This window comes from Arvicola amphibius, chromosome 1 (genome assembly GCF_903992535.2).
Source record: "Arvicola amphibius chromosome 1, mArvAmp1.2, whole genome shotgun sequence".
NCBI classification, from domain to species: domain Eukaryota; kingdom Metazoa; phylum Chordata; class Mammalia; order Rodentia; family Cricetidae; genus Arvicola; species Arvicola amphibius.
In genome coordinates this window covers 469,116-478,829 of record NC_052047.1, presented here as the reverse complement: position 1 = coordinate 478,829, position 9,714 = coordinate 469,116, and the positions used below count along the sequence as shown (strand labels likewise).

General features: G+C 51.1%; 1 protein-coding gene across 4 annotated transcripts; it reads right to left on the bottom strand.

The window, feature by feature from the left end:
- Positions 1 to 1,163: 1,163 nt before the first annotated feature.
- On the bottom strand, positions 1,164 to 8,755 carry Slc49a3 (solute carrier family 49 member 3). Of its 4 annotated transcripts, none has more exons than XM_038332124.1 (10): positions 8,616 to 8,755; positions 5,447 to 5,605; positions 4,997 to 5,210; positions 4,743 to 4,819; positions 3,967 to 4,104; positions 3,765 to 3,881; positions 3,240 to 3,392; positions 2,867 to 3,024; positions 2,447 to 2,556; positions 1,164 to 1,730 (listed from the first exon to the last, which is right to left on the bottom strand). In XM_038332124.1, exons 2-10 carry the CDS (start codon positions 5,546 to 5,548, stop codon positions 1,447 to 1,449), a joined length of 1,353 nt encoding a protein of 450 aa, XP_038188052.1. In that variant the 5' UTR covers positions 5,549 to 5,605; positions 8,616 to 8,755; the 3' UTR covers positions 1,164 to 1,446. The 4 variants fall into 4 exon arrangements, with proteins under 4 accessions (XP_038188052.1, XP_038188030.1, XP_038188036.1 ...); XM_038332102.1 differs by lacking the exon at positions 8,616 to 8,755 and adding an exon at positions 8,275 to 8,589; XM_038332108.1 differs by lacking the exon at positions 8,616 to 8,755 and adding an exon at positions 8,353 to 8,589.
- Positions 8,756 to 9,714: the final 959 nt, after the last annotated feature.

Sequence of the window (9,714 nt, the reverse complement as noted above, 5' to 3'; positions counted from 1 at the left end):
GAGTACATGTGATAATTGTCTTTTTGTGTCTGGGTTACCTCACTCAAAATAATGTTTTCTAGATCCATCCATTTGCCTGCAAAATTCAAGCTGTCATTTTTTTCTGCTGTGTAGTATTCCATTGTGTAAATTTACCACAGTTTCCTTATCCATTCTTCGGTCGAGGGGCATTTAGATTGTTTCCGGGTTCTGGCTATGACAAACAATGCTGCTATGAACATAGTTGAGCACATGTCCTTGTGGCACAATTGAGCATCCTTTGTATATATACCAAAAAGTGGTATTACTGGGTCTTGAGGAAGGTTGTTTCCTAATTTTCTGAAAAATCACCACACTGACATCCAAAGGGGCTGTTCCAGCCTATCTATCTCTCTGTAGACTCTATCACCATCAGAGCCCTGGTTCCCAAATGGAAGCCAGAATGTGGATCAACAGAGATTCTTCAGGCCCAGATCTTGTCTTTTTCTACTTCCCATGTAGATTAGATCTATGCCTGTCTCTCTTAGGGTCCTCATTGTTGTCTAGGTTCTCTGGGACAAAAGGCTCTGTCTTATGTCTCATCCACCCCTTGTCTACATGTGCTCTGCCCTCCTCTGGAGTCACCCTGTAGACGCAGGTTGTCCTGTGGGGTCACCTGCCAGTGACAAGAAGAGAGGGGGCTGGGGATGACATTGTGTCCCCAGTGAACCCCTCACCCCTGCCCATGCTAATCTCAAGAACAAGGTGAATACCATATTCAAGGAGCCCTCAGGGCCCATCAACTTCATGTTGTTCCTGAACATATGTGGGAGATGAACAGTGAGCTCTGTCTTGGGACATCCCTCAGCTTGTCACCTGCCAGTGCCTAGTTCTTAGCGCTTAAAACTCCAAATTCTCCAGATATTTTACACAGCCTAGCATGGCTCAAGACTCCAGGGCCATTGACCATGTGGCCTGAGGCCTTAGAAATGCACACTTAGCAAAACAAAGCCTCCTGGTGACTGGGCTAAGGGAATAAGTTATCTGTGTCACTGCCAGGCTACCCAGGCTCACTCTGCAGTTGTCTAGTCCCCTGGGATGGTGGCTCAGTCTGCCTTATACAGATAACTTTTTTTTTTTTTTTTTTTTTTTTTTAATTTTTCGAGACAGGGTTTCTCTGTAGCTTTGGAGCCTGTCCTGGAACTAGCTCTTGTAGACCAGGGTGGTCTCAAACTCACAGAGATCCGCCTGCCTCTGCCTCCCGAGTGCTGGGATTAAAGGCGTGCGCCACCACCGCCCAGCTGAGCAGAGTCATTTGGAATAACTAAGAGAAAGGTTCTTCCTGCTATTCGGCCCTCGATTACCCAGGGAGGCACCGTCCATCTATTGCTGTCTTAAGCCCCTTTCATAGATGGCTTACTTAAACATAGCACTAGGGAAAGAAAACATTCTGGTGGGCCAGGCATCTGCCTCTTTCTCCATCAGACCCTAGCAAGTCTCTGCTTTACCAGATGTCTCTGCCCATTCTGATTGTCCTTTGGGAAGAGAGGCAGGACAAGGAGCTTCCTGCAAGGCCCCAGCTGGAGGTGTTAAGCCAGACGTCTCAAGGGATGGCACTTGGGTGGAGCTTATTATCGTTGGCTCCCTGGCACATATCCTGGGCGAAGGGGGCCCTCCAGACTCAGCCTCCAGGCGCCGATATGGAGTGTTGAAGAAGAGCACCAAAACACAAGTGAAAACGGTACACAGGCCAGCCATCAGCAGCAGAGACACTAAAAACACAAGCACAGGTCTGTCCCTCAACTGTCCCTCAACTGCCCAGGCAGTCAGGGTCCCCAACTTCCACCATAGGCAAGCCTTAGTAGACTTGACACAGCTGATCCTGTGACAGTGGACACAGAGTCACTGCAGACAGTCTTGGTTTCAGGCCTCCACAGCCCGCAGGATGTTCCCAGACCCAGGTTCAACAGCTGGGAACCACAGGTTCTGGGGACATGGGTGTGCCACTTCTGGTCTCTAACCACACTCATCCGCAAACCTCTATCTCTGTCTCTCTCAACCCTGTCCATCTCTGATCAACTTCCCCCATCTGTCCAGGTCTCTATGCCCCTTTCTCTCTCTGTTTCTGTCTCTATTTCTATGTAAACTTCTGTTTCTATCCCCATCTTTGTCTCTTTCTCTCCTTTTCACTCAAGATCTCTGCCCCTTTTTATCTAAGATCTGTCTCTATATTCCTGGATTTTGAAGCATGTCATAAGGGGGCGGGGATACTGATGCCGGATTTTTGTCAGGGTCTTGGGACTACATCTACAAGCAGAGCCCAGGCATCTGACCATACTACTTCACACCCACACAAACTGGTGACTGCCCAGTAGGGTATAAAGACCAACAAGATCCAATATCCTCAGCTGGGCCAGGCCTCCTAATACCCTATCTTCCTGGTCTGGTCTTAGCTCTCTGGGGCCAAGGCCTGGGCTCAGACACTCACCTGTCCAGTCTAGAGGCTCCTCGCCCTGCCGGCAGGTAGAAAAGGATGGACCCGTTCGCCGCATGGTCAGCGCTGTCAGCAGCAGCATGATGAGCACACCCTCAGCCTGCCTAGATACAGAGGGTCCTCAGCCTGGGCAGCAAGGCTCTCTGCCCACCACACCGAATGCCATCTTGGGAAGGGAAAAACACCTATGGCCACTGGTGGGACACCTGTCACTCCTGAAGCAGTAAGCTGCCTTTGTCCACACTGGCTCTGCAGAGGCACAGGCGTGCACACAGCAAGTACTCAGTACATGCTATCCCCAGTCAGAGCAAGCACGTTCCTAACTTCATGGATCAGGAGCCATGCTGCAAGACCCACAAGGAAAGAATCCATGCCCTGGGAGAAGTGACCAACGTCACCCAGAAGGATACTCACCCCAGGACAAAAATCAAGCCAGCAGAGGCGCCTTCACCCACAGGAAATGAGCATTCAACTGCCAACTCCATGACCACGGGTGCCACCGAGAAGCCAAAGAGCCCCAGGAGGGAGCAGATGGCAGCCAACGCAAAGGTCTGTCCCTGCAGCTGGGACACCTGGCACCAACAAGGGGTAGAGAATGGAACAGGATGGCGGTGAGTCATGCCACCTCCCCTGTGAGTTCCTCGACTGAGTGACAGAGTGTGGTGGTAAAGCCAGTCCTACCCAGGGTTACCCAACAATGAGGCACCTGCTCTGGGGAAGCCACTACTGTCCCTCACCCGCCCGCCCGCCATAGTCTCCCTCCATCTTTGTTCCCAATGAGTCTCACCAGAGCAAAGGCTACGAAGGTCATGGAAGTCAGACAGAGGCCTATCTTGGTAGCTTCAGTGAAGTGCTTGGTCCGATCTACATACAAGCCTAGAAGCAGTGCCCCCAAAATCCCAAACACGATGAAGAGAGCCCCACAGAGGCCTGAGAACTCCTGGAAGTGGGGAGGACAAGCTTAGAACCATCCGGAGGCAGGGAGCCACCAGGGCTCCTTAGAGCATACGTCATCACCAGGGAGGTTCCAGAGGACCAGTCTAGGCAACCCTGTCAAGCTGCCTCCTAGGATGGATTTTCTACAATGTAAACCTCACTAAAGGGAAAGGGGTATCACCACAGATACCTATGGCCCATGAGAGACCTTCCCTGCCACTGTGTCAGGAGGCAGATATATAAACAGCCATGGCTACCACCTCTATGAGAGGCTGCTGATCTTACCCCTATCAGTCAGGGGTGAAATGGGTGCTCAGGAGCAGTAGGTAACTCTCGCAGAGGCAGAGCCCACTCCAAAGGCAGGGCTACAACTTACATTGGAGTAGCCATTGGCACAAAGGATCTGTTCCAGTAGGGCTGAGAAGCTGGAGAAGATACCAATGCCACCACCGAAGCATATGGCCAGAATGACATAGGCTTTATTCTGGATGAGCTAGAAGGAAAAACAGCCCTCAACTCAGGAGCCCAAGCAAGCTTCTGAACACAGCTTCCCTACCCCCAGAACCCACATAACCCACCAGTTTGAGGCCATGGAGGAAACTCTCTGAAGTGGAACTGGCAGCCCCTGTAGATGGCGGAGTAGGAGGCACACTCTCCCAGAGGCAGGCAGTGGCCAAGAGACAGGCGAGGGCAGCAGGGATAATGTAGATACCAAGCTGGGGAGAGATTCGGAGTGTCACAAAGAAGTCACACTAGTAATGCATGCCTTTAATCCCAGCCTCAGAGAGGCATATAAGACTGGAGGAGACAGCTCTCAGACACAGTCTCATCTGAGATTCCTGGAGGCAGGATCGCCATTTCAGACTGAGGTAGAAGTAAGAGACGGTAGCTGGCTGTTTTGCTTTTCTGACCAATTTCTGTCTCTGGGTTTTTATTAATCATGCTACACCACACTGAAAATGTCTACCCCACATGTTTCAGTCTGCTCTGTCCACCTTACTAGCTGTCACCTGCCTTTAATCTCCAGAATCAGCAAACCCCACTCCTTTGGGGGGGCTGTATCCCTCTACCCTCATCTGTTCTTTATGGCTGTATGTAGAACCTAGCTTTCAGAATAACACTCAAGGATGAATCCCTTCTTGATAACACCACAGACTTAACCCCATATAAGAAGCAGATCATGCTAACATACCTAGGATGTCATAACAACAAGCATTTGTATACACCAGGTTTATGTGTATGTGTATGGATCACACACCAGTAAAACTACCATATGTACTGTACACAATTATATGTATATGCTCAAGTTCACACAGCACACATGCCACATGTAAGATCATCAAGAGCCCCTCACCATCATGGGGATGTCTTCTGCCTTCTTGACCAGGGCAGGAGATAGCACATTTGCCACAAGGATGCCCAGAGGATTTGCTAGGTAGAAAAACAGTTGTATAAGCTCAGTTGTGACAGGCCTCACCCCAGCCCTTGTAGGAAATCTGGCCTGATTCAGGCACCTTAGCCTTGTCCCAGGCTGGAGAGCAGAGGACACACATCCAGCAGGATCTGTGAGCTGAGCCCAGGCTGCAGAGGCCCCACCCCAGGACTCACACATAGTGCCAATCATGTTAGCTGTGGCTCTCTGGTGCTCTGGGAACCATAAGGCAGCCAGCTTGGCTGGAGAAGAGATGACCAGGGTCTGGGCCAAGGCACAGAGGCTCTGGCCACTCATGAAGAAGGCAAATGGATTAGGGATCCTGACATCCAAGCAGGGCACAGCACGTAGCAAACTCCCAGCAAAATTCAACCATGCACCCAGGATAGTCTGTAGGAATGGACAGTCAAAAGACTATATGGCAGTCAAGACCCTTTACACCTACATCTCCAGATGCCTATCCCTACCTTATAGGGATACCCCAATATCTACCTGCCCTCCCCAGCTGCTTTGCCTGGAGAGCCCAGCCAGAGGGACTGGTAGACTCTAATCTGGAGATGAGACCAAACTTCTGCACCCAAAGCCAAAGGGTCCCTCCCTCCTCACACAGGTATGGGATAACTTACCGCTCCCCGGAGCCCAACAGAGTCCAGAACCCAGATGGCTGCCATGCCAAATGGGATGGATACCACAAGGTAGACTAGTGACAGCCAGTTGATCTGCTCCATGGACAGGAAGAAGTGCTGTGCAATGGTGTCTGCTACAGGTGCAAAGCTGAGCCATAGCTATGGGACACACATAATCAGCTATAGGTCACAGACATTGACTAGCTCAGGGTAGGAGCAGGGGTGTGGACACTTAGGGTCACTCTGCTAGAGAATCACCCTTGGTCTGTTACAAACCATGAAAACAGCCAGGTATGGCCACAGCCTGCCCAGCAGTGAACCATGAACCTGGAGGCAAATATGAGGCCAAAAACCTGGCCAGAGTCTGAAGGACCACTAACCTCATCAGGATTGGTCTGAATCTCTGAGGCTAAAGGCAATCAATGGAGATCGTGTCCACTGCCTGGGAGGTACTGTGTTGAAGGTGGTGGAAAGTTGAGAGTGGGCAGCTGAGACTTGGCTGTGAATAATGAGAGGCAGAGAAGCCAGAATCTCAGTGGGTGGGACATCCTGCACACTGAGTGGGTCACAGCACTTAAGGACATAGTGTTGGAGCACACAGGGTACGAGGGGGAGATATGGGCGTGTGTGCCGATGGTAGTCATGGTTCCAAATTTCATGGCTGAGCAATGTGCTGAGACAAGATAGACAAGGAATACATTTTGGGGGAGACTATGAGGCCTGGTATGTGGTGGAGACTCCATGCCAGACATCCAGACACGGCTAAATGATGCCTTGGGGGCTTAGAACATGCATGAGGACCAAGGAGAGGCCAAACAGAGCCAAGACAGAAGAGTTCAGAGCCCAGGACTTCTTTAGGGATGGATGGAATTAATGACATCTCTCTCTGCACAACACCCTCCTGTCTCAGGCATTACAAAGCATAGGGACTCTGAAGCCCAGAAGAGTGAAAAAAAATGTGGAGGAAGTTTTTCCAGAGGAAATTTTTCTGGAGGGTTGAGTGGAGAGAAGAGGTCACCCAAGCTTAGAACAGTAAAGAGGATAGATATGTGGCCCAACAAGGGTGTGTCCCAAATCAAAGTTCCTGATGAACCCTACTCAGGATGTCAAAGGTCCAAGCCACACCCTCCACAGCTGAACAGAGAGTGCCAGGCTTCCCAACCACAAAGCCTCAGGAAACCCCAAGGTTGTGCAACAGCTGCATTCCCTTTTTTTCTCAGGGGACAGTACAAGAACAGATAGGTCTCCCAGACTTAGAAAGCACCCCCATGCAGGCCCAGTTGCCTCCTGCCTGGCCTCATAGAGCAAACAGGGACCCAGTATGTTTTCAGAACCTGTGTGCTGAGCAAGAAAAACAGAGCCCGCCAGGCGGTGGTGGCACACACCTTTAATCCCAGCACTTGGGAGGCAGAGGCAGGCGGATCTCCGTGAGTTTGATGCCAGCCTGGTCTACAAGAGCTAGTTCTAGGACAGGCACCAAAAACTACAAAGAAACCCTGTCTCGAAAATCTGAAAAATAAAAAGAAAAACAAAACAAAAAGAAGGAAAAAAAAAAACAGAGCCCATCTAGCAAATCTCTCATGTTTGTTCTTGTTCCTCCCAGAGCTGTGGCCCACATACAAGAGGGCAGAGATATCTCTAGTATGTGTAAGGCGACAGATGTGGGAAGAAAAAAAAGTCCATCCATCTCACCTACTGGACAAAGCTCTCAGCCTTGCCTCAGCTCAGGGCCGCCCCCCCTTCCCATGTAAATCACAGGGCCATCTTTTGGTCTCACAGCTATGTGCCCCTCAGGCTGCTCTCTCAGAATCCTGGAGCCCTGTCACTAGCTACAAACAAATGAGTAGGGACTCCAGGAAGCATGACTGAACATGAAGCCCACAGGTCACAATGAGGATCCAGCCAGGATGGTGGCAAATTTTAGCATCAGGGTAACGTTCTGTTTGCTCCATAAGGACAGCAGGACACTACCCACGTGTCCCAGGCATTTCCCGCATCTACAGAAGGGGAGATTCAAGTAGATTCTTGCATGTATCCACAGACATTCATCCCTAACCAATTATGTTTCCTAATTCTAGAAACTGGACCTGTGAGCCAAGCCATAGCAAGTCCCAACTAGTAAAGGCAGCTACCAGGAGAGAAGTTTCTGATACTTTCACAGTTAATAAACCCCAGGACCACAGCAGGTATCACCTGTATCCCTCTCTTTACTCAAAGCTGCTTCTTCACAACAGCAGGGAAAAAGAACCATCAGAACCAACCTACTACTGGTTTACACGGAGTGCCGGTGGGTAGCCGAACCCATGGTACGCGGCTGTACACCATCTACACCCAGGGCTGTACTTACTCATAGCCCCCAGGCTTGGCACTCTTCTAAGCTATATTTGTTAAAATTCATAGCCGCATGGCCCAAATGCTAGCCATTCAGCTAAGTGGCCACAATGTGACCCAAAGTTTCTTCACATGTACTAGGGAGACCCAGCACCAGAGAGGTGCAGGGTTGGCTGTCTTTAAGCGGCAGATGGTAACAGCTCCACGCTAGGGAGGAAGGATCACCAGCAGTCTACCTGTGCCTGACGGGACTCCCTGACATTAGCATTTGGGGGCTAGGGAGGGTATGAGAAGAAAGCAACAAATTGCAGGGTTGAGACCCTTGAGACTAACAGACCTCTCGCCCTGGCTGTTCCCTCCCAAGCAGAACAGGTATTTACCCCTTCTTTTACAACCTCTTGGGCTAGAAGAAAGGTCGGTTCCCATGAAGAAGCAAAAACAAACTGGCGCTGGGGCTGCTGGAAAGACCCCGCCCCGCCCGTCCCAGCGCCCTGTACCATCGCGTTGGAGCAGCTCAGGAGGCTGACCGCCAGCAGGAAGACCCAGCGGCGCGCATAGGCGCGGGGAACAGGCACCTCTTCTCCGGCGTTTGCAGATGTCCCCGACCTGTCCCAGGCTTCCAGCCTGTCCCCCATAGTCTCGGCCGCCTGCGTGCATTTCACGGCAAAGTGCTGCGCGTGGGTAGGATATCCCAGGACCAGGACCGGGAGGAATGATCTGGTTAGTCCCCGCCCCAAAGGAGAAGTTGGGTGGGAGAAGCAGGGTTACCCTACGACAGAGGCCAAGATGGAAACCGGAGGGATAAAAATCCCCTTTAGAGCTAATTTTTTTTTTTTTCCACATCCTGTGTGTTCTGCACCGGGAACTTCACCCGCGGTGGTAGATGCCGGAAAGGGGTCTCTACTTGAGCAAAATCTGCGTTTCCTGAAAGCCCCCCCCTCAAATTCTTGAGGTCCTAAGTAGCAGCTCATTAACGGCCCGAAGCCAACCAGGAGGAGGAGAGTGGGATCAGTTTTCCAAAAACCTCCAATCCTGGAGAGTTACTAGACTCCTCCTAGAGGAGGAAGAGGCGGGGTGGAAGACTAGGAAAGGCTGTGCCTGGCTACACCACCCCTGCCTGCAGGTAGGCAGCTGCCAAATCCATTCAAGACTCTTTAATTTGCACCTGGAAAACAGCTGGGTTGAGTAGGTAGGGGCAGTTGCTTTCTGTGATTAGAAAGGAGGCCTGGCAAAGTTAGGAGTCACCTGACTCTGGGCTAACGCAGTTGATAGGAGTCATCCGACGCTTGCCACTGTGGTTGGCCTGGCTGGTTCAGGAGAAGCCCGGTAGGCCAAAGTTCCTGTTCAGACTAGTGAGGAGCGAAGAGCTGTTGGGGCAGGAACAGGGGGGACTGGCCAGGCAGGGTCAGAAGTGGAAGTGAGTTTCTCAGTGAGGAGGCTTTTTCTGCTTCAAACACATCCCTATGGTCTTGCCCTCAAGATTACTATTCCGTTTGTTCGTTTCTGGGGCTTAGGGACTTAGTTTTGAGCTGGAGTCTCACTTGGAGTCACAGGCATGAACAAGCTCGCTGTGTTGGTTCCAGCCTTTGGTGTGTTCTTAGTGGGGCTGTGTGCATGTCAGATGGATTCCCCCCTTTGGAGGTGAAGTCCTGTCCAGTAAGGAGAAAATGAGCAAAACCTGATGATACCCTGAAAGGGGCAGTATATTCTGAGACTCATGATGACGTCTGTGGTCCTTACCCTCTTCTCTGCCCTTTCCCGTTCCTGTCTCACCCCTGCTTACCCTCAGGCCACAGTTTATGGTCACTTCCCTGAAGACCTGGTCCCCCGTACCCTACCCCTGTGGTCTAGAGCTGCCCCTGGCTGGGGACTTTGACATCCTGATATTCTGAGGAGACTGAGAGGGTAGTTCAGCTTCCCTCTTCACTGCTCGGACA

Excerpts from the sequence above, each read along its gene's own strand:
- Slc49a3 (XM_038332102.1), bottom strand. The coding sequence starts at position 8,412 with ATGGGGGACAGGCTGGAAGCCTGGGACAGGTCGGGGACATCTGCAAAC. Across the intron at positions 3,025-3,239 it reads CCTTCGTAGCCTTTGCTCTG|GTGTCCCAGCTGCAGGGACA; the intron begins GTGAGACTCATT and ends TGTTGGTGCCAG. Across the intron at positions 1,731-2,446 it reads GGAGCCTCTAGACTGGACAG|TGTCTCTGCTGCTGATGGCT; the intron begins GTGAGTGTCTGA and ends TTGTGTTTTTAG.